This window comes from Microchirus variegatus, assembly GCF_963457635.1.
Source record: "Microchirus variegatus genome assembly, chromosome: 1".
Lineage (NCBI taxonomy): Eukaryota > Metazoa > Chordata > Actinopteri > Pleuronectiformes > Soleidae > Microchirus > Microchirus variegatus.
The window spans coordinates 10,411,409-10,435,735 of NC_139802.1; the positions used below are offsets into that span (position 1 = coordinate 10,411,409).

Here is a 24,327-nt window from a genome sequence, read left to right on the forward strand (position 1 = left end):
TGTGGCTTTTGGCGTAGATCCTCCTTGTGATCGCCAATTTTTCCTTTCCTGTCGCCTGTTGTCTGCACGGTTTCTGGGCCGCCGTGAGAGAGTGTAGTGAAGTCTCTGGCTGGTTTTTGTCGCTCGGTCGGCGACGGCGTTGGGATTGTAACCACACTACCTGAGCATCGCGCCAAAACGGCGGGCAGGTAAGAAAAAAGGGGACAAAGTCTCCCCCTCAAGTTAACACTGCGTGTAGTTGTTTGTTTGTGACTGTGTCCTGGCTCTGTCTGTGTCTGGCTTCTACACACCCACCACACGACTCAGTATAAATATTTTAACTTGGCTCGCTGCATGAACTTTGCCTGCCTCTGCCGTTAACACCTGCGTGCTCAGACAATGTGGCCGCCAAGTTGTAAATTTAACGTTTCTGTTCGTATCTCCGTGTTTAAGTTTTACTTTTGATACGCTGCGTCTGTGGTGGGGAGAGGAGACGGCAGAGAGGTGCCGTGTCTACTTTTCCTCCTCTTCCTCCCCGTGTCGACATTAACCAGCAAAACATGGCCGTCCTCTGCCGACATGTTGTTACGTCGACGGCGAGAGGGGGAACATTTGTGGAGAGTGTGTTTCTTGCGCCCTTTAGTCAGAGCTGGAGCCGGCGGGTGGAAAACCCCGCACCGTGGCCGCTCTGCCATTGCGGCGCTGACGTTACTGTGCAACTTTCTGAGTCCAACGTTGTTTATAGACTTTGATTTGCGCGTCTCTGTGATGTAGGCGTAACGTCTCTCCTGGCGTTGCCTCCTCCCCAGTGTAACCACGTCTTTGACTGCAGACGCACACACACACACACAGAGGCCTGCTCAGCTTTTCTTGTTGGGTCACTGCATTGACTTCCATTCATTTTGACAGTCACACTAAAACAGTATCCCTTAGCCTCAGTCATAACCAGTCTATACTGCACATCCTACCTCTAACTTTGCCTCAGAAATGAGGACCTGCCTCAGCAGGACCAGGCTGTGGTCCTCACAAGGTTAGTATATCCTCGGCATGTACTGGTATCAGTCTAATACTGGTCAAAATGACTGTGTTGGATAAAGTAAAATCCAGTGTCATCCATCAAGTAAATACTTCACGAAGCACAGGTGGCACACTGTAAAATGGTAAAGAGATAAATACTTTTTATTTAATTTTTTTATTTTGTCGTCTTTTTGACATAGCAGCTGCATTAGCACATAAAGCACATGAAATAACAATATTAATACAAGTAATGTCAAAATAGAACTGGAGCCATTACTACTGGCCAAAGTAAACAATCACAGCAAAAGGAGAGAAATCCTTTCACTGTGTATTTGACCTTAATCAAGTTTTTTAGGATGGATTTATTCACAAATGTGTGCTTCAATCTGACCTCATCAAACTGCGGACTCCTATTAATGGTTTGGTGGTAATAATAATTCACACTCGGAACTTCTATTACTGTCAGACTTCTATATATTGTGGTATTGATATAGTTTGTTTTGTTATGCAGTTACCATCATCGTACAGTTCAGTTTTGTGGCACCTGTCACATTGGTACAACACCCAAAAGTGTAGAGCTTGGTACACTACATTCCGTGTGGTCGACAAAAAGTAATGTGAAATACACAAAAACGCTATTTTTAAATACGTTGAGCATTACATCGGCGAGAGAATTAGCAGCAGTATCCATTGGGTTGTGTTCTTCCTCTTTGTGAAACTTATTAGTGGGCTACTGTGTGTTGCACTGTTATGATGTAGCTTATTTATAACGGAAAATGTCCCAAAGAGGTAATAAAAACAAGTAGACATAGACAGGGCTGTAGCATATGAGCTCATTTGTACTGTGGCACTGCAGCAGCACTGTAACTGCTGCAAAATTCAGATGTGGTTCATTTTATTCAGAATTTAAAACACCAATCATCTGGTGGAACATGAAAACTGTTCCACTGTTTACTAACTCAGGCTATTAACATATGAAAAGTAATTTAAGCTTCAAAACAAGTTTTAAATCACATTTTTGATAGTTCCGAACTCTTTCAGAGCAGGACACGATACTCATTCATGGGCAGTAACATTAAATGTACTGGCTTTATTATTGAGGTAGATAGGTGTGAACTCTAGCTATGAACCCAGTGGCCTATACTGAATGTTGACTCTACATGTCATACGACATCCTATAATTACTAACACATAAACAATGCATTACCTCACTGCTGTTAATGCAACCACTTCCTACCTGCCTAATTATACTGTGTATTTGCAAGAGTCTGGCATTGATACAAGTTACGCTATGGGGTGAGTTGCAATATAGTGCGATACAATAAGCAAGGCAATATATTGCAATGTTTTCCTCCAAAATAGTAAAAAACATAAACAATGCACTCTTCTTTGAAACAGGTGTGTTGGAGCAGGGCAACCTCTAAAACATGCAGGGCAGTACCAGGATTGAGAAACACTGTGGGAGGATTGGAAGGAGGGGCAGAGAGTCTGAATTAAATACAAACGCAAATCCACCGTCAAATATATTTCTGAAAAATATATGTGATAAAATAATTCAAACGCACCTGTTCACCAGTGAACAGCTGGAGATCTCTAATATGTCTACAAGCTCACTCTCTACAGGTGGGCCAATCAAATGAAAAGCATTCACTGCCTGTTTCGGATATACTGCTGACTGTATGTCTGTTGAAAGATCTTGTTCATTAGATAATGTTCTCCAGCACTGGGAGTAATCTCTTATGTTGTATTTATAAGTGTTGCCTGATCAACAGTCCCACCCTCTCTTTTAAAAGAGATGCAAGTGAGTTTTAATCACGCTGCAGGTTTAACCCTGCTGTCATACCAGTTACTAACAATACATCTGGGTACAAATAGACTTCACAAATGAAGAGACATTTGGCTGATGTTACATTCTTCACATGATTTGTACTTGTGATCTGCTTAATCAATGGTAGTTTTGTAATTTGCTGTCAAGTGGTTAATTCTTTTAGAGGAGTTTCTGTTGATTTGAAATAATCTCTTACTAAAACACAAAGAGACAGTTGTCTGTGTGGCCAGGCAGTTTTGCAGCGTAATGGAAGTGGCATTGCTACAAGTCGAAAAATATGTGATATCAGGATACAGTATGTAGTTGTTTTCGATTAACTATTTTATCATGTGAAATGAATGCGTTTTGAATCGAAGATGTGCTTTTAGCTGTTATGAGTGGTTTGTAGAGGTGCATCCTGTTTTTCCTTGTGAGTTTTGGAAGCGAAGTGGACGTTGTTCATGTTCTAAATTCTCTGTGCTGGCAGAATTTACAGAACAAATCACTTGACTCTCCCCTGAATTGTGTCACTTTTTTACATGGCATGGTTTTAAATTGGTTTTAACAATTTTGTGAAGGGAGGCTGCGATGGTCAAACATGCATCAGCCAACCTCTCAGAAAAAAAACTAAATTACAGTCAAATAATGACAAAGTCCGCAAGATGCCGTGTTGAACGGTATCTTGAAATGGGAATCATATGACTGGAAGTTGGTCTTATATATTAGTAAGCTGTCGATGTCAATGAGTTTAACTCATCCAACATGCAGCGATTAAACATGTCTCGCATCACCTTTTCCACAACATATATTTGTGGACATTAAATAGTAGGACAAACCAAAAGCATCAATGGGGGTTCCACTCCAGTTGTAAGAGAGTGAGGGTCGTGTAAGGGTGGGTCACACCAAATATCTGACACTTTATCTGTGTTTCCCTGGAAAAAAAATATTTTACAATTGCGTGTTTTCTATATTTTCTGTCTTTTAAATAATTTACTCATCATAGCATTGCTAAAACAACAATGTTGCTTAACTACATTGTAACAACAAGGAGAGGCTAAATCTTTAGAAACAAGAGATTTAATGGACATCCTAAAATTGTTTTATACAGACTAAGGTGTTAAGTATCTTTTATTTTGTCAAAGGTTGAATAAAAATAAATCTACCCCCATTGAATTGTCTTTTTTCCTTGTCCTGCTGAACCATGCAGTGTTTTCTTAATGTACTGTGAAGTCTTAAGATGTCGCAGCTGAAACATCCAGCTGTGAGATGATCCGCTCCATTTGCCACTTACGGCTTTTTTTGTTTACTGTTGTCAGCTGGTGGAAAATGCACATAGGCCACTGTGTCCCATTCATTTCCATATAATATTAGAGAAGCAGTGGGAAAGAATAACTCGAGGATGGTTTGTATACTTTGTCCAAAACCAACACCGGGAGTGTTCTCAGAAAATGTTTTCCAAACATCAAGCTTCATGTCACATCAAAGGGATTTTTCTTAGTGTGAGACTGCTACATGCTGTCAAACAAAGAAGAAAGTAGACGATAATCAAATATAATTTATTGAAATGACAAGCGAGGTCTGGTTGTTGACTATCATCATAACGCCAGATGTTGTGTATGCCACTCACGATAGCAAGAGATATTTAAATTGTCTGACTCTGTCGCACACTGCAAACTGCAATTAAACTGGAGCAGAAGACTGACAGGAAAACACATTCACTGAGAAAATGTTGATAAATGAAAGTGGGAAGGTGGCAGGTAGAGTATGACACGTGTGCTGCTAATGTCATAGTTGTTCAGTGTTGAACAGTTTGATAGGTGGAGGAAGGTGAATGGGCCCATTAGTCATTTTCTAGTGAGGTCACCGTTTTATAATCGTGAGATAATGGATGACATGCAGGAAAGCTGCAGCTTGCACCCACTCTCTAAAGGTTCCCAAAAACTGATGAAAACTGTCAAAGCGCTATATACTCTGAACAAAAATCGAAAGAATTAGAGGTTACATTGCAAGTTAAGGCCACATTATACTTCTACAACTGCGTCATGCGTTGTCCTACTGCGTAACAACGGAGACCCCTCGAGCCCTCATACTTCTCCATCGTGGTGCCGGATATGCACTGCAATTTCCCCGCCCGATCAGTAGGGGTTGCTACGCAAGGTTGTTGTGCTTGCAGCTACAATGAGCAATGGTGTCCGAGAGAAAGGCTGTTGTGGTTGTTGCAGCTAAATAACATTGAAACACAGATACTTTTAATACAAAATTGGAGACGTGTCCGGAGGTGGTGTACGTCCACTAAATGTACCGAGACTGGTGTCGAATTTGGAGAATTTAACAGTCTTATTGGACCGATGAGGGACATGGACGAAGAAACCCACTTCAGGTACTTCCGAATGTCGGCTGGCAAATTGGATGGACGTCTACGCCGTGTGCTACCTCATATTAATCACCAGGGCACCCACCGCCTGCCCATTGATACCCCCCAGAAACTGGCTGGGGAACAATCACAGCTCTTGCCGTCTCCATTGTCCCTTGACGGACACTTAAAAAATATTTTGTGCAGCTGGAGACAACCGAGTTGCGCTCCGGCGACTTAGAGGGGTCTACTTTACCAACCTAGAGCGCTTTACGCAGTATAAATTGGGCTTTAGAATATTCACAGCAGTCGGCACACGCATGGAGTTAAGTGTGGTAAAATTAGGCTAAACAGGCTTTACGTCTAAAATTAAAACAAAAAAGGCATTACATTTATTCACATTTAATTTTGCAGGAATATTCCAGTGATAAGTTGACAAGATGCTCTTTGTTTGAAAGGGGACCTTGGCACAACGGCAGATACATGCTTAAACCTTTTTGTTTGCTGTTGTGTTTACATGAGCATTACAGTAAGACAAACCTCCTGTTTTTTTTTTTTTTTTTGTTAGTTTCTTTATTTTTTGGACTTTGCTGACACAGATTCTATAATACGAGACGAGGACTCGGCAGTTTGGCTGTGCGTTTGTTTGGAGTTCACACTGTTCAGCCAAAGATGGTTGTTGAGCAGAAGCAGACCTAGAACATTCAGAATTTATTGACTGCACACCACACTCCCACATCCAAATCTAAGCTATGTAATGAGTGGACCTCTTGGTGAAACAGTGCAATGAGTCATCACAGGTTGGTGGACGTTGGCCGTTGTCATCAAGGCCACCTATGCTTGATTGTGTAATGACTTCACAAACATTAATCCTGTGCTTTGTTCCTGTTTTTTTTCCTCTTCATGTCCCTTTCTTCTGCTGTGCCTCCATCAGTTTCTCAGACATGTTGTTAGGTGACTAAGGCAACCGCAGAGATGAGCTCATCACCTGTGGGTGGGGCTGAGAGGCAGAATGTGATGGAGGGAAGGAGACAATTAGACAGGCAGAGCAGAGGATATGCATATATGATAAGGACAAACGGAGACGGAACATGGAATCCACACTGTCAGAGAGTGTGTATGATGTATGCGAGGGACTGAACGATACATTGATACATAGCCTCTATGTATCAATGTATCGTTCAGTCCCTCGTATATATCTTAATAGTTTTTGTCTAAAAAGAACAGAATTCAGTGTGATCATTCAATTATATGGTTTTGTGTGTCCACACAGTCAGTCCAAGTGCTCGAGTCATTTTGCTTGGTTTCGTGTTCATGAAAATATTTCTTAAAGCAATGCAGTGTACGTTTTTTAAGAGAAAAAAGGAAGAATTTGTATAGCATATACTATCTGATTTCGTATTATTTAAAATCTTATTTTATGTGTTTTTTTCTCTCTCTCTGCCCGTGTCCTCTACCTAGACAACAGACACATCTGTAAAGTCAGACACAACAGACATGACGTCATGTTTATATAAGTAGAGAGCACGGGGAAGTAAGATCCAAATGTCTGGGAGGCACTCTAATGCCAGGTGAGAACAGCTGTTCTTGGCATTGTCCACGTGTGATTGAATCTCTTTGAGTGGTTGTGAATTCCATGTCCGAAGTGAAGCATTTATTTTTGGGAGAAAGAGCAGATACAGTACATTAGACAAGGCTCCATCATCTTTCTGCCCTTAGTCTTTACATAAGCAGTGCATTTTTGTTGAGATTTCACTGCTTCATTGCTCGCATTGATTATTGTTCAAGTCTGTGTGTGTGGAGCGAAGTATATCGCAATGTGATTCTGCATATGTAAGCATGTATTAAACTGCATTGTGCGTGCATATCATCCACCCGGGAGCTTATTTCTTATAGCTGCTGCAGTCTTGGAGAATTTGAAGCTTCTTCCTCAGTTAGCTGTGCTTCTTCTGTGTTAACTGCACATAATGACTGACTGCATGCATCTCTCATAGACATCAGCTTTATACCCACGCACACAAATGGAGTCTACATCATGTTGGTCATTTGTCCCTGCTGTTATCCATGTAAAGTGGCTCCCTTTCTAGCATCTCGGTGTGTCCCAAATTTGAAGTTTGAGAAGGAGGGGAAATGAAGAGAGAGCTTAGTAAAAGGCCTTCTGCACTGCACCACATCAGACAGTGACGGAACTCGGACAGGCCCCTCTTGTCGGTGCAAGGCCAACGGAGAGAGGCCCGAGAATATTCATAAGCCACACCCACTGCAGACGGCAAAGAGATGGACAGGTTGTAAATTTGGCCACATGGGAGCAGTGAATGTACACTGAGACAAGTCAATTACGAAATGATGATTTCCAAACTCACCATGCATTTGCATTATGATTCAACAACATTAGAGACTGTGAGGATACACGCAAAAAACAGTACAACACAATTATTACCCTTAAAATTTGTATTTTATTAAAACTTTTGCGGTGATTAAAATGTGATGTAAAGAGTTTTGTAGAATTATCGTATTGTATATGATGAACTTTGCTCCACCACAGAGCAATTCCTGTATGCAAAAGCTCACATTGTACCCTGCCCAAACAAACTACAAGAGCATTTTTGTTCATGTTGAAAAGCTCTTAGTAGTTGTCTTTGGAAAGTACAGGGTTTTTGTGGGAGAGCAACATTGCCGTTTGTGTGCATTGCTATCAGTGTGGTGCCTGTATGTGTGCAAGGCCACGAGGGAGAATGAGAGAACTCGGCGAGGGGAGGGGGGCTATTATCATGAAAGCCCACCCTAAAAATGTTAAAGAAGGGTAGATCACCACTGTATTACTTCATCTGCTGCAATGAAACTCTGCCCCGCACCCCATCTGCTTCTCATTGACACTTGCAACCCCTGGAATTGTGAATGCGGGCTGACGTGTGGGCTTTCGTCACTGGGGTCATTCTGTGTTAGCGGTTGTAGCAACAAACTGAGCTGAGACTAGGGCTGTAGCCATGAGGGAATTTCCCCTGCAGTGATTTAGACTTGGCCAAACTGTGCTGTGTGCGGTGTTATTGCACCCCTCCCCCACCCGGATGACTGTAGAGAGCAGCGGAAATCCACAGATCGGCGTGCGTTGTTCCGTTTTTTTTTTTTTTGCAGCACTCTCTCCGTCTTCCATCTCTGATTTCTCCTTCATCGTGTGACGTTGTGTAACAGCAGTTGTAAGCCGATCGCTGAAAAGCGAACCGCTAGGCTAGGATAATCTATATGTGTATGTGTGCAAAGACCGTGAGTTTGCAAATAGTGTCGCATGGCCAGTGGATTGTTAGCCACTGTAGTTTTAATTTTAATTTTTTTTTTAATGTTGAGTAGCGGTACACATCTTAAGTTCCTCGTGCCGCAGCTCTTAAAAGCCTTGTTTCCAACCAGCGGTACAGTGCAGTGCACGGTACACCCTGATCTGGTGTGCTTTTCCAAAAGATGGGCAGGAAGGTCATTTACAGTTTTAAACCTGTGGTGCTGTGCTGAAGAGAAAGGAGAACAAATTCTTCTGACAGCTCAGCCACAATAGTTGACAATAGAAATGCAAATAACTGCATAACGTCCAAATTTAACTTAAATGTACCACTTGGTGGTACATTTGAAAATGGGGCCAAAGAGCCACCACTTTGTTTAGCCACTAGGGCCGTCATTTTTTAAAGAAATCAAGTTTGAACAAAATTATAATGACTTGTATATTTTTTGAATAAATTTGCACAACATTGTAGCGTTAACAAACATATAACGCCGTAGAGTAGGATGGAACAAGCAATCCGTGAACTCACTGACAACAGGAGGAATCTGACAACTTTTAACTTAAATGTAATGCATGTATTACATGGAGGCAACAGTGAAGGCAAATGGGCCAACATAATTTGTAATATTATTTGCCAGAAACGCAAGTTGACAATATTACCTGCAGATGAAAGCATGCGCTCAGAGTGTACACATGTCCCCAGCTCAAACTGACACTGATTGACCTATGGATTTCTGCTTGTTGCAAGCACATACTTGCAAGTTCTTTCTGTTGGATACAGCATTACCATAGTAACACAGCCATCAGCTGCAGAGAGGGTGACACTTTGATATTTTTATAGCATGCCCTTTGTGTGTATGACGGTGTACATGTGTTCAGTGAGGAGACAGGTCTGGCAATGTGACACCAGTGTGTGTGTTCAGTGTCGGGTGAACCATATTAAATGGGAGACTGGTTCGTGGGTGTAATGCAGCGTAGCCTGTGCGGCACTCCTTGCAGATATTGTAGATTGAATCAGGGCACTGCAGTGATGATTAGGCTAGTTTTCTGGGAACTCCATATGAAAGTTTGGCCACTTTTCATATAGCTTATGAGTGTATGATATTACACAAGCCCTTCAGAGTCTCTGCCACAGGGAAAAAGTGCTGATCTTGAAAATGTGTTTAATATACAGTTTACAAAACTTGCTGATGTGACCAAATGTTGACACACACTGACAAATACAGTCCAGTGATACAGATTTACTGTCCGCAGCAAGAAATAATAGTTCAAAATTACCATAATAGCATACATTAGCTTGAGGTTGTTTTGAAACATTGCAAATTAGATCATTAAATTAATTTGAGACTCTAAATTGACCATAGTCTCTGTATGTTGACCCTGTGATAGGCTGGCGACCTGTCACAGAGTGTACCATGCATGGGATTGACACCAGTTCTCCACTGACCCTCACAACATGCCCTCTTCAAATAACCCACATTTAGAGCAGACATTTCAGTAGTTTTGCATTCTGGAATCTTGAGATGATCTCCTTTTTTTGTGTAGAAATGCTTGAACCATAATCCTGTTTATTAAACATTAAGCCTTAGGAAGACAATTTGTGCTTTCTTTCTTTCTTTTTTTACACACATTGATATTGCAAGTTAGCTATGAATTAAAATGTTCCCCCAGTTAAAAATGTTCAATATTCACTGTTATTTGGCTTGATGGAGGATTACCACATGTATTATTTTCTCAAGTAACCACAGTAATATAATTAGACTTTGTCGTTGAACAAATGGGACATGACCGTGCAACAGTTATGTCTTATATGTATAGCACAATTTGCAATCAATTGTGTTCTTTCAAATAGCAATTTTTGATTTTGAAAACAAATGTTCAACCTTAGCCCAGAGGTAACAAAATCTGGCCATTAGCATCCCTGAAGCTCGTCACATTTTGCTTTGTGAAATCCGTGTGAGAAAAGAGGGTTGTGTATGGCGTGAAGACTTGAGGAGGCAGGAATCAAGCTAACCTACTGGGAGCTCCAGGCACATATGAAATATTAATGTTTTGAAGACGAGACACTAAAAAAAAACTTAAAATATCTTTAATTTTAAAAAAACAAACAAGGCAAACATAACCATAGCAACATTGGCCTCGCAAAATCCTGTTCAGTCTGTTTCTCAGCCCAACAAAAGTGAAGCTGCTCTCGTCTGTTGCTATGCAGAACGTACCAGGCAGTCAAATACAGTGCAGCACTTTGCTTTGCTCCGGAGGAGCCACGTGATGAGATTTAAATTAAGTCTGCGACGGTCCGAAATTCTGCTTCTCCCACCCCTGCTGGGACATGTTGTGCTAATGATGGTGGTGTCTCTGCTCACCCACACAGCCCGGACACACACATTGTCCTCCTCACTGCAGTAGCTGACTTATAGCAGTCGGCAGGGAAAATGCCCTCAAAACAGACGGCGAGAGAGAATACAGTAATGCCTAAAAAGCATTGTGTGCTCTCCCTTTGTGAAGTATACTGTGTGATGAAGTTCAAAGTTTGAGTTTATGTAACAGCAGAGTCGTGCCACACGTGCGCTACAGTCTGTGCTGCTGCAGCTCGTTGTCTTGGTTTGCTTGTTCCACAGCCCTCGTGTAACAGACTGGTTTGTACGTCGTGCATGGCTTCAGGTGCAGGAGCAGCAGAGGTTGTCATTCATATGCCATTGTGTTTGTACAGACTGCTTGCATGAGAACCCGGGCGCACTCGGTTGGCTGTGTCCTCCCTACAGTACAGTACAATTTGTCCACCTGCCGTCTTTCTTCAGCTACAACAATGAACTCTGCTCAATTCTGCCACTTCTCGAGCCCAATCCTTTGTTCGAGCTGTCCAGCAGAGAGCTTTAGCACAGGATGTACCGTTTCACATTTCAGGCGGCGCAAAGCTCTGCAAGCGACTCGAGTGCATATGATCAGTCTGGCTGTTTTGTGTAAATTTTCCTAAAAAAAAATTAAAAAAAGACCAGCAACCTTTCACCTAAACATCTGAGGCACAGTGAGTGCAGTGAGGAAAGTTGTTTCCCAAAACTGAACATACACAGTCATTGCAAGTGAAATCAAGGGCATACTGTATGCAGTGCCACATTGTTGTACCTGCTAGTTTTCTTGCATTAATGATACCCACAAATAGAAGAAGAGTGTGCTGCTGTTGTGATTCATTTGTTTATTGTCATCCTGCACTCCAAATACTGTGTTTCTGACGTGTTGGATCAGCTGTCGGTCTTCGTACAATAGACGGGGGTTCAGTGGTACTGAGGGTGTGCATTGATTCCCCCATGTTCTCTTCAGTATGTATGCCAGTGTATAGCCTAAACTGATTGCTACCTGGGCTGATAAATGTATTTGCTGCCTGGCAGCATTAAAGGTAACTCCTTCAGAAATATGGATCCACTTATATTTTCACTGGACAGACAGACAGATAGACAGTTAGCTAGACAGCGGCCAAGTACAGACAGACTAGGAGGCATGGGGCTGCCAGGGGCTGAGGTTTCATACAAGTTTAATGAGCATCCAGACAGTAGGGAGTTTGTGGCTCCAGCATAGAGCTTGCACTGCTCACAGAATCTAACAGGCTGACTAGGTTAAGCACATAAACAAACAGGTGGGAGGTTGGCCCCACTCATGAAAGCAGCCAAGAGTGCACAATTAATTAACATTTGGTTAATTTGTGTAGAATCTTTTAAAAGCAAATGGCACAAATTTTTAAATGTTTCGTTTCAATTTGAACACCAAACAGTCTAACGGCCCAAAACAGGTTTTCTCTTAAGGACACAAGGGTGCAGTGATCACTTTTTATCCATGAGACTGGAGCCACTTAGCAAGGCCTTTAATAAAGGTATTATGCAAGTTATTATGACAAACTTTGGTGAGTAATACATTCTTGTGGTTGTTAATTGATGTTTTCCATGGTGGCTTTTAGTGCTTCAAAGTATCCAGCCAAGGCAGCAGCAGGGCAGCCTCTCCCTCCTCCACTGAAAATGATGGAGGAGGAGGAGGAGGCTGCTGTAGTCACTGTATCATCAGTGTTCAGCACTCCATGCTCAGACACCGAAATCTAGACGATCAGAACCCACAAGTTTAACTTGACTGCAGCAGCTTAGTCTACATACATTCTTTAGTTTTCACTTGTTCTCCAAATGAGTCACCATGCAAACGGTTTGATGTAAGGCACTGACTCTTACATTGACATTATTTCAGTTCTGCGGCAGTTGTGTGTGTTCACTGCTGACTAATAAGGATGTTGCATAAATGGAATTGCTCATCCCCCCTCCCTCTACTTGTGTGGGTAACAGTATGAGGTAAAAGTCCAGCTTCAGCTTGATTCTATTCATAGTCAGATTCTCATCCATCCATAAACACCCATTAGCATGTCAAAACAATGTTAAAGCCATTTCAGCAGTGAGCCAACAGAAGTTCAGCAGGTCATAAGTGACATGACAACTCAGATTCCTTTTTTCTGCCAACATTTTACATTTCTAGGTTTTGGAAAAAAGCAGACTTTGAGGTGCAGAGCAATAGTGAGTGGTTTGCTGCCTCAAGAAACCTTGAGAATCCACAGCACCACAGGTGCAGGATGGAGATTTTCCCTGCTTTTAAACGCCTGTCTGCTCTGTCGTCATGATTTCTATTTTCTGAATATTTCAGTTGTTTTCCCTCTGTCTTTTAAAACCCACCAAATACCATCCCACACGCAGTTGGGTCACTCCTCTCTTTGTCAGCGACACGGATGTATCAGCTACTTGACTACAGTACTACGTCCATGGTTGCCATAGTGACACCATGGAAATTAGTCTGCATTCTAATGATGCCTCGGTGGGATGTTTGAGGAGTTGAGATATCTCGGGACAATGAGTCAACTAGCGAATGTTAATCTTGAAGGGTACAGTGTCATGTGATTAATCCATAGCTGTTGGAGATGACTTTATTAAGTGTGTGACACTTAACAAAGTACATATTTAAGGTGCTGTACAGTCATACATTCACAATTACTATTGTCCTGTGTAGGGAGATGATGATCATACTGATAAACAGGCTCTTCTGTCAGTGTTGACTCATAGGTGTCACAATTTTTGGGTAGTAAGGGGTGAGACACGTGAGACTTTTTCCTCATCTTCTGTGCTGACTATGTTTAATGAAACCTCATTATGTCCTGATAGAAGAGCGCTGCTGTAGCATCCACTCATTTAATTTTTTTACTCCTGTGGATGCAAGTATGAAGCTTCAGAGTGAGGCCTCAGGAATATCAATAGACTTTTTCAGTCTGATAAGCTTTTCACTCTCTCACTCTCTCTCTCTCTCTCTCATTACAATATTACCTTGAGTAAAGGTCCTTTGCTCGCCCTCCCTTAACTTTTTTGTCAGAGCTTCCTTTCAATGGGGGTGTATTTTCCACACAGTCCAGATAAAACTGCTTCTTGTCCAGATAAAACTACATCTTTTTATTCTTTTACATCATTTGAAGACCTGTAGACTATCCAGAGTTGTTTTTTGGCTGCCTTTTCTTTTTGAGACATATTTTGCCTTTGAGTGATGGGTCAAAGCAGATTCTTGTGGAACACTGCTGAGCATAAATACCCCCAGCATGCTGCATTACCAAACCACAAACCAGCCTGTGTTTATCACCTATTCAGAGACACTCTGAATTATCTGTGTTTTGTTTGTTTTTTTTCTTCATTCCCCATCTCATGCTGTGCAAACCAATGTTAACACTGTTATGCTTAACATTCTCTTCTTTTTCTCATCCAGGTAGCATTGTGTCATGCAGCTCCAGGAGGCTTGCGAGCACTGGAGCTGACACTGTCAGTGAGCCCGGCCTACTTCACTCTACAACAGTCCCATCTCCAACAGACTTTCACGTTCCACTGCCCTCCTGTCCCTCCAGCTAATATTTCATCCCAGGGGAAGACACCCTCTCCTCTGATTCGACTCTGTGGCTGCTCAGTCTGAGCCCACAAACTCTACTGTTGGCTACACGTCTACACCTTTATAGTCCTGCATCCTGGGCACCTCAGCCACAGACTCTTTCAAAATCCCTGGCCAAGCATCAGCAGAGGGCAGTTTTCCTAAAAGACAAACCTCGCATCTACCATCACCATGTCCAGTCGACGGAAGGCTTCCACTCCCTGTATGATCCGGCCAGAGCAGACCATGGTGGAGTTGGATGATGAGGAAGAGGAATCACACAATATGGAGGTACTTTTTCCAGCATGTCTGGTAACAGTATCAATTTTTCTAAGAACGCATGATTGTTTTTTTGTTTTGTTTTTTTTATTGCTTGGATTTTTGGGGTTTTATTGTACGCATTCAGAATTCTGTTGAAAGAACAAAAAGCTTGTACTGGATTTATGATTGAGCAGACTGAATGGATTTTTCCATTAAGGGTAGATTGTTATTCAATTATGTTTCTATCTAGTTGTAATTTTTAGAATGTGGTTCCAAAGAATCTATTAATGTTTTGATCTTGTGCATATGTGAACACACCGTTTGTAGTTTGACTTGCCGATCTGAAAGCTTACTGTCCTCTCTTCCAGACAACAAAAGAGAACCACATTGAGGAGGGGCCCATGGAGGCAGATCTCTCAACAGGAACAGATTCACCCATGGACCTGGATTCAATAGGAAATGTCTCAGATCCCCCCAAAGCTCAGAACAAACCTGCAACAGAGGTCCGAGACCCTCCCAAGCCTCAGCACAGGCAGCAGGGGGGCTATGAGTGCAAATACTGCCCCTTCTCCACACAGAACCTCAACACTTTTAAAGAACACGTAGACGCCAACCATCCTAACGTCATCCTCAACCCCCTGTACCTGTGTGCAGTCTGCAACTTCAACACAAAAAAGTTTGACACCCTGACTGAACATAACGAGAGATGTCACCCAGGGGAGACCAACTTTAAATTCAAGCGCATCAAAATGAACAATCAGACAATCTTAGAGCAGACAATAGAGGGCTGCAGTAACAATGCGGTCATTTACAACACTTCCAGTGCCAATGCTGGCAAAGGGGATGAACTTGGCACACAGCCAATTAGCAGATCCACCACAGTGAAGGTCAGTAAACCAAAAATAATGTCATCGGATATTAAAAGGACAGAGGCTCACTTGGGCAAATTGACCGCCGATCTGGCCAAGAAACCGATCACGGCGCTTAATGTAAATGGGACCGTCATCATCCCAGAGTCGACGCTCCTCAAAGCAGACGGCCTTTCTCACATTATGCCTTCTCTACAGCGACCTCTAAACTATACACAGGTAAGTCAAAGACATGCGGTGGGGAAGAAGTATTTTTCTTACTTAAACACATAGTTTGATGATGATGATGATGATTAAGTGATACTCTCTGGCCTTGTTTCCTGATGTTGCTTTGTTTTCCAGTTTTTTATATGTTGCATACAACTAACCCATCATACAATGATCATCTTTTTGAAAGAACCTCCTCCCTCTCTCTCCCCACTTGTTACTGACGTGAGTTGGTGTCTCACTACAGCAACTAAATCTCAGCAACATCAAGTATCCATCAATGCCTTTATCTGCCACGTTATATTCCAAAAGCAACATGTCCTATACCCCGAGTACAAGTATTTTTATTGAATACAGTGGTTTTAGAGCAATTAAATGTACTTGAGAGCAATTAAATGTCATTTTTTTTAATTAAACCCTATAACCGTGCAGCAGCTTTGCAAAAGTGCATGAGGTCATTAAAAAGTGACCAGTGAAACGGTCTGTCATCTTGAATATACATTTATAAATATAAATATTTACATTTTGGCTAATGTAAGTATACTACTCAAAAAATATATCACATTATTGTTGTCCTTTTTAAAATATATTAGTGCACAAATGTTACAAATTCTATCTTTGATGTTCCTGTATAGTTTGTCATTTTAAGACAGACGGGCCTTATGAGTTCTTGCCACGAGATTAACTTGGCTTCTAAGGAAAAATTTAAGTTTGCAGACTTGGGTGTTGTCTAGTTTTTTTTCTGGTTTTAGTTCTTTTATATAAAACAAAACTGATGACTGATATTTTGTTCCAGGTGCCGAAGATCGCAGTGCCCCTCAACACAACCAAATACAACCCTTCCCTGGACGACAACCTGACGCTCATCTCCTCCTTCAACAAGTTCCCCTACCCAACGCAGGCTGAGCTCTCCTGGCTCACTGCAGCATCAAAACATCCAGAGGAGCAAATCAAAGTGTGGTTCACCACACAGAGGCTCAAACAGGGAATTAGCTGGTCACCTGAGGAGGTAGGAGATCCAGCTGTAATGATAATATGTTTTAAGTAATCTACGTTTTTTTTTTCTTCACATAGAGTAAAAATAATAATGGACATAGAAACTTTTTCTCTTGGACAATAAAGTATTATATTCTGAATCATTCTACAGCAGATTGTTAAACACACACGTATAACAAGTCTTCTATTTGTGTGTCAGGTGGAAGAAGCCAGGAAGAAAATGTTTAACGGCACAATATCCTCTGTGCCTCAAACGTTCACCGTGGTCACGCCTCAGCTCACCTCCTACTCGTCCGCCAACATGTCTGCCATCACCGCAGCCTCCAAACCTGTGCAGACAGCGACCTCTGTCCTGCAGTCTCTCCCCTGTCACCTGCTGGGACAGAGCAGCCTGGTGCTCACTCCTGTAGCCAATGGCTCCACTGTCACCTGTGCGCCACTGGCACTGACGGTGGCTAACCAGGTAGAAAACACTGGCAATTAGTCAATATCACTCCTAACTGTCCAGCTTAACCTCTAATAATTATGTCCTGCGTGATTACCACAGGTGGCACAGTCACTCAAACGACCGCTGACCTCCCCTATGATCACCACAGAGAGTAAACGACCCTCCATCATTCAAACCATTTCGGCGCCCATGACCACATCCAAGCTGGTGTCAACCAAACTGCTAAATTTTACAGTTGACCCTAATAAAACAGCAGAGCAGCTCTCAGTACTAAGGACCAGCTATACACATTGTCCTTTCCCTGAGGAAGATGAGGTAAGAATAAGTGAGTGAAACAGACTTCTGTGGCTGTTTCTACTGTATTTTTGTTATTTGCTGCATTTTCTTAAGCACACCAACACACCCGTCACTGATGAGCACCTGTGTTTTATTGTTTCATCCAGTGTTTTATCTTGTATCATGTGATAGATCTACAGGCTGATAGAGATGACTGGGCTGTCCAGAGGAGAGATAAAGAAGTGGTTCAGTGAACAGAGGCTCCTTAATCTCAAAGGTACGTGGTGCGATCAGTGTCACACATCTAAAATGATGAAATACCTTCCCTGTGAATAATTATACAGCTTTTTTGTGCATTACAAAGAAGCTAAGGTTACATCCATAAAATAAAACCGGATGGATTGATTGTCAGGCTTGGGTTTTAGTTAAAAAGTCGTCATAAAAATGATGTCTAATGTTCCATTTCAAGGTGTCCCTCAGCCACCAGTGCTGGTCAAATCAGAGGTGACACCAGCACCTAAAGATCCTGTGAAGAAAGTGGTCCCCAGCCATTTTCCACTGCTCGAGAGAGTGAAGGGAAAGACGTCAGAGCAGCTGAAGGCACTGGAGGAGAGTTTCCAGAGAAGCAGCTCTCCAACTGAGGCAGAACTTGGTACTGACCGGTCAATTCATATTACCTCATTGTCATGTTTGAGGGTTCTGTAGATCAATACTCGGAAATAATGAACCTACTACTATGTATTCAAGCAAATACATTATAGATAATTTGCTGATGGTCTCAACCCGAATGTTATGTTTGTCTTCTAAAACTTATGATAGCCATCCTGCAGATCAGGAGCCAATGAAGCACAAAAATCGGGCTGACATTAGTTTGTCGTATGTCATGCACTTTCCTGTCAAAAATAATGCCTAAACTATTGAACTATTTAGTCTTTCCCCTCCAAGTCCTCACTTTGTTACTTGAATGTTCCTTTATGTTGTGTTTTCTACTGTTTATAAGAGCTCACAGCATGTAATTTAATTTGTTTCACCCTAAAGGAGCTGTAGGTGCATTTCTGGTGGATTCCTGCATGACAGGAATAGCATAAATGTTTTTAATGAACCCATTTCAAGATCCCTGGAGAGGGACAAAATCTCCAAAAAGAGATGACACAGCTCATGTGATCCATCTGACAGACTCTTTTCTGCTGCAGATCAACTGGCCCAGGATACCAGGTTGTCTAAGACAGAGGTGGAATGCTGGTTTTCAGAGCGCAGGGCACTGAGGGACAACATGGAGAAGACTTTACTCAGCATGACCTCAAAAAACACAGAGGACAGACAAGAGCAGCCCGGGGCGTTGCTGAACGGGGCTTCTCATCGAGAGCAGGATGCAAAACCGGTCCGCTCTTCTCCTCACCCACCTGTCCTCTCCTCTTCATCGTCGTCCTCTTCCTCCCCTCCTGTGCTGGCAGCCTCCTCCCCTCACCCCCCAACGCTCTCCTCTGCAGCATCGCCTCCCATCCTCACTTCGTCCTCCTCCTCGTCTCCTCATCCTCCCATCCTGTCGGTCTCCACGAGCCCAGCTCCCATCACCAGCCGCTCCCTCACCCTGCTCAGAGAGGTAAGCGAAGGGGACAAAACCCTGTCAGCGTTAGCTGTTATAATATAGCACAGTTTAAAATGGTGTGAACTCAAGTAATATACACACGGTCATTCCAGAAAGGCTGTTAATGGTAACAACAGATTAATGAGGTGAGATGTGAAGAGATGAGTTGATGAGATGGCACCTTTTTAATGCAATTTGTGAGATGTGTAAAATGAAATGATTCCTCTTCATGAATACTGCATTGACTGGTTGTTGAGGAGATGCACTGAGACTGACACTACATGATGAAGTTGGCTGATACCTGTATATTTAAAATGAGATCCGATGCCAAGTGATAACAAGGTTACGTGTGATGGAAGTGAAGGGAAAAGAAGTGTTGGGTCTGGAAAACAGTGGGAACCCGTGGGCTCAGAAATCCTTTAATAGGAACGTAACAGTGTATTTATGAGATGTCTGATGAACAGCAGCAGTACTTTATGCCCAGTAACAAACTGTACAGGCTGTCTTTTAATGGTGACCCATATATTTCAGCTATGGAAAATAAAAGTCCATCAGCCTATGTGTTAAGCCTATCAATAGCCAGTGTATTTATAGGAACACTCAACTCTATATATTGCATATGTATGATTTTAAAAATAAATCTGAAATGGATCTGTAGCTCGTTTGATCACTGATTAAATGGTGTAGAATTGTGTTAATCCGTCTCCCAAACATGGGTCCATAACTATTTTCCAGGTACACTATGCTATTAAAAGGTCAAAACCAATAAAATGTACTGTCATACCTTGCCTAAAGTATGAATTGCGTTAATGACTCATCAAAATGGAGTGTAGGAATCTCTTCAGTTGCATGCAGGCTTGAGCTATGTGGCCCCTTCCCTCTCTGGGTTGTCGGTCAGCTGTGATTTCCATCAACACACCATAAGAATCCTATACCGTCCACTGCCTGCTGTCTCCACAGATGTTCTGCCGGACCCAGTGGCCTTCCCCCGAGGAGTACAGCCAGCTTGAGGTCCAGACAAACTTGGGACGCACTGACATTGTTCGTTGGTTCAAGGACCACCGCTTGGCACTGAAAAACGGTGAAACCTTGGACTGGATGGAATGTTTCCAAAGTCAGAACTTGACTGAGCAGCACGCAGCGAGTCAAAACCAGAACAGGAATGTTTCCTCTGAAGTCAAGACTGTGACGGGTGAGAACTAGAAGCTGTTTTTGTTATTTCACTTTATTTAAATTTGCAAAATGTCTTGTACCCTTATTTGACGTTTTGCTTTCTCTGTGTTTCCTCCCTCAAACAATTGCTGATGCAGTGGAGGAGGCTGGAGAGAACACAGCTGCTACAGAGCCTTCCAAGCTGTCCGAGCAAGACAAAATACAGTGGTTGACGGACAGAATAGCCCACAGTGTGACCGACCTGAGCCGGAACAGACTGGACCAAACTAGCCCTGACACTGCTGACAAAGGGAGGTGGGTTGAGAGATCAGAAGTTGTTTTTTTGGGCAGGGGGGTTATTATTTTATTTATGTCAGACAAAAATATCAGCTCACTGTAAAAAAAATAAAAATAAAAAAGTACTGCAGATTATGGATACAGCAATTCTGTGATGCTGAAATGCTCCACTATTTGCTTGTCATACATTCGATCTTTCAATTTTAAGAGAGGAATCAAACTTAATCTCATTTAAGTTTCCATGTCCTTCAAGAAATCTGTTTATGTATTAACTTTGTTTTCTTGCCAGGTGGGTGAAGGTGACAGTGGCGGTCGGGCAGGAGCCTGAAGAAGGAGTGGAGGGACGGAGACTGGCAACAGACTCTGATGTTAAATCCTTAGAGCAACCAGGGAGGGTCACTGGTTGATGGTAGGTGTAATCACTGAAAATCCCCCTTTATTCTTATTTTATTAATGCAGTAAAACGGCAATGTAGTAATGGACAATTCAGTTTAGTAGTATCATATGTTAAAACTGGTTTGATTAGATGCAAATCAACAGAAGAACAGAAAAGCTTTGGGTCTTCAAACCAAAACAATGAGCTGAAAAACACCACAAAGCTCTAGAAAACTCAGGATTCAAGAGATCAATATCAGGATTAATTTATTGAACTTCTATTCACATTATACATATTTTACGTATAGCAATATGAAATGTTGCTAATATAATAATACTCGAATCAACTCAGAAGTTACACATGGCTTTAATCAAGGTGTTTTCTGGCTATTCCCCCAGTGTATGCTGGGATGTCTTCCCTCCCACTGAGAGTCTGAACAGACATATCTGTCCATACAGAATGGATTGGACGACTGCTGGACTTGTAGAAGCTTCATTGTGTGACTTGGCTTTAAGTAAATAGATACATAAATGGGGGGAGCTGTTCCTTTAAGATGCCACAGCTGCAGTGTTCAGCTCCCCAGGAAGTTATTAGCATGTAATTACGTCTGACTGGTCCTTTAGAAAGATGGCATGCTGGGACGGCAGGATGATATTTGGACCACACTGTCATTAGCATCACACGTGTCGCCGAGCACACGCACACAGGAAGTCACAGGAGGTTGAGGGGGGTGTGCAGATGGAAACATTTTTAATAGATGGATGGATGGATTGTTGATGGATAATTATTTTAGTTTTTTATTGTTTTAGGTTCAGTACTACAACTTCACCTCTAATTTTGTTCTTTTTAATGGGTCGTTATATGGTAATGTGTTATTGCGTTCTCTTTTATCTATTAACTTTAAAAAATATTATATCCCTGTTAAAAGGGAGTTGTTTTTTTCTCTCCACTGATGCCTAGTGTTTACGCATTGTGTGAATTGTTGGGTTTCTCTGCTCTCGATAATGTTGTCTATGTTCAGTGCATTATAGAGATAATGTAGGTTGTGATTCGGTGCTATACAAATAAAGAATTTAATTGAAAGTCAAATTTGCAATATCTTAGATGTTTACCCTTAATTCTTAAGCTTTAATTTAGTCACTAATAAAAAACAATGAATTGTACATTTCAATCCAATCCAACTTTATTTGTTAAGTACTTTAAACAAACCCCAGTGGACCAAAGTGCTGTACATAGTACATAAAACACAAATTGAGTTAAAACCTGGAAAATGAAATGCAATAAAATAACATAAAATAGATAAAAATAATTTAAAAATCATAAAAACACAAGGAAAACATCTTGCAAAGGCCAAAGAGAAGAGGTGGGTTTTAAGAAGGGATTTAAAAACAGGCAAGGACGAGGCCTGTCTAATGATTATTCCAAAGTTTTGGAGCTGCGACTGCAAAGGCACGATCCCCTCTGAGCTTCCGCACATTTCTACATTGACCGTTCCACCCAACATTTAAATTATAATCTGAGAAAAGTATTAGTTAAATCATGAAATCTGTTGTTTTTTAACACAGGAAGGAGAAGCGTGATTTGACCCAGTGTTAATCTGAGTCTCCTCTTTGTGCCTTGGTGTCTTGATTGTGTTTCAGATAAATTGTTGGTCACCGTGTGGAACTGTCATCACAAAGCATCAGGGACTTTGAAGTTCCACGGTTGAAGGCACTGATGTGAGGTGCAGATGCTGACATTAAGAGGAGTGCCAAAGCTGGACTTGATGCATTGTTCTTACTACTATTACCACACTTTAAAAAAAAAACACAGACACACAAAGAGATGTATGCTTGTAAATATTTTTCTGTATTACAAAAAAAAAAATGTTTGTACAGTTTTACTTCGCGGGCAAGTTTTGTTACATTTTTAAAAACAAGTCTGACGGGTTCCCCGAAACCTTTTCTCTTTTTGTTGTCATTGTTTGAAGATCAGAGTGTATGATAATCAATTTTTTGCTGAAAATTTAGTCCTATTTTTGGGGGGGAAATTCCTTCTTGCGCACTACTCGTCATGAGCAGTCTTTGATGGCACTTGCATATCCCTGCTGTAATGATAGATGTTCTCATCATAGGTCACCTCATTTCACACTGTAACGTTATCTTTTCTCCATTAGCACCAACATTCACGCTGGTGAAGGTGAACATCTCTCACGTGTGTTTTAGAGAGGCGGTCGTGAAGAGTGAGCAGTGGCTCGTACAGTCACACAGGCAGACCGATTTATTTTCTAATCTTCTGTTTTTTTGCATCAGCACCCGTTTCATGAAACCATACAGAATGTTCCTTTTAACGAAGAACCGGTGTAATCACACGTAGAGCGGAGTGTTCGATCGCACCACGCTGCCTTTCAGCTCTTACCTGACGCTTCCCCGTCTGCCTCGGTTGTGGGTCAAGTACAGAAATGTGGACTTGAAAATTATTCTTGACTGAACTTCCTCAAGAACATCTCGGTGGTGACGGTGTGCGACGCAGGGGAAATGGAGAAAGCTCGTTTTTCTTCGAACTGTTTCAAGAAACGGATCTGTGAACACACAGGAACTCTTACTCTTCTCTCTCTCAGCTTTGTCCATCTATTGCAAGCAGCACAGAGTTCGCGTGATTCCTTTTCAGTCGGTTCACGGCGACTTAATATCTGGGCTTGTGAATCTGTTGCTTGGATAAACGATGAAAACTATGTTTATCATTTGGAGTTGTTGGCTATTACCTCTTCAGCTACAGCTGTCACAAACTGCTAAGCATGTGCTTCTACGCCTTTTCATTTTTAAGACGCTCATTTCCACATAAGATTTATAAAGGGATTTTTTTTTATTCATGGGTCAAATCGCAAGTTGTTGCAGTATTTGTACCAGTGATTAAAAATGGTTTGAGTTCAGCCGTCACTTAGACTTGACGAGCCTTGTTTGAACCAGCAGGCGTATGGCTGTCTGCTGGCTGAATGTCTGCTGCTGCTGCCGCCGCGTCCTTAGTTTCATGCTCAGACACTTTTCTGGGCGACTGTACATTTGTTTGGCTAATAGGGAATACTGTTTGCATTTTCATTTTCTACTTAATGTCTGCTGTAACTCAATAAACATACAACTGACTATACAAACCCGCTCCAGGATTATTTGTTTACTGAAGAAAAATGCAAGTAATACCAGCAAAAAAAACAACCAGTCGCTATACGCAGAACATTAACGCTCGATGATTCTTTGGCTCATCATAATCGTCGGTATTGTTTGAAGTCGACTGGGTTTATATGAATCTTTAAAGAGATACATTTTTGACCTTTGACGGCTGCTATTATTCCATATCACAATGTCACAGACTCCAGTTTATTATTATAATAATAATAATAATAATACATTTTAGTTGATGGCTTCTTAAATGTGCATATTTTCTGGTTTCTCTGCTCCATTTAACAAAAAAAACAATTAAAATGTAATAATTGTTGGTTGATTTTGAGATTTGAGACCCTAAT

The 24,327-nt window shown here is 41.7% G+C and overlaps 1 protein-coding gene across 1 annotated transcript; it reads left to right on the forward strand.

Annotated features, from left to right (window-relative positions):
• Positions 1–101: 101 nt before the first annotated feature.
• On the forward strand, positions 102–23,861 carry zhx2a (zinc fingers and homeoboxes 2a). Its single transcript, XM_083891901.1, has 13 exons — positions 102–188; positions 14,203–14,649; positions 14,988–15,707; positions 16,492–16,704; positions 16,891–17,154; positions 17,239–17,454; positions 17,608–17,692; positions 17,885–18,067; positions 18,609–19,018; positions 19,964–20,195; positions 20,314–20,470; positions 20,742–20,861; positions 22,469–23,861. The coding sequence occupies exons 2-12, from the start codon at positions 14,551–14,553 to the stop codon at positions 20,857–20,859; spliced, it is 2,697 nt and encodes an 898-aa protein (XP_083748027.1). The 5' UTR covers positions 102–188; positions 14,203–14,550; the 3' UTR covers positions 20,860–20,861; positions 22,469–23,861.
• Positions 23,862–24,327: the final 466 nt, after the last annotated feature.

Excerpts from the sequence above, each read along its gene's own strand:
- zhx2a (XM_083891901.1), top strand. The coding sequence starts at position 14,551 with ATGTCCAGTCGACGGAAGGCTTCCACTCCCTGTATGATCCGGCCAGAG. Across the intron at positions 15,708-16,491 it reads GACCTCTAAACTATACACAG|GTGCCGAAGATCGCAGTGCC; the intron begins GTAAGTCAAAGA and ends ATTTTGTTCCAG. Across the intron at positions 17,693-17,884 it reads GAGGCTCCTTAATCTCAAAG|GTGTCCCTCAGCCACCAGTG; the intron begins GTACGTGGTGCG and ends TTCCATTTCAAG.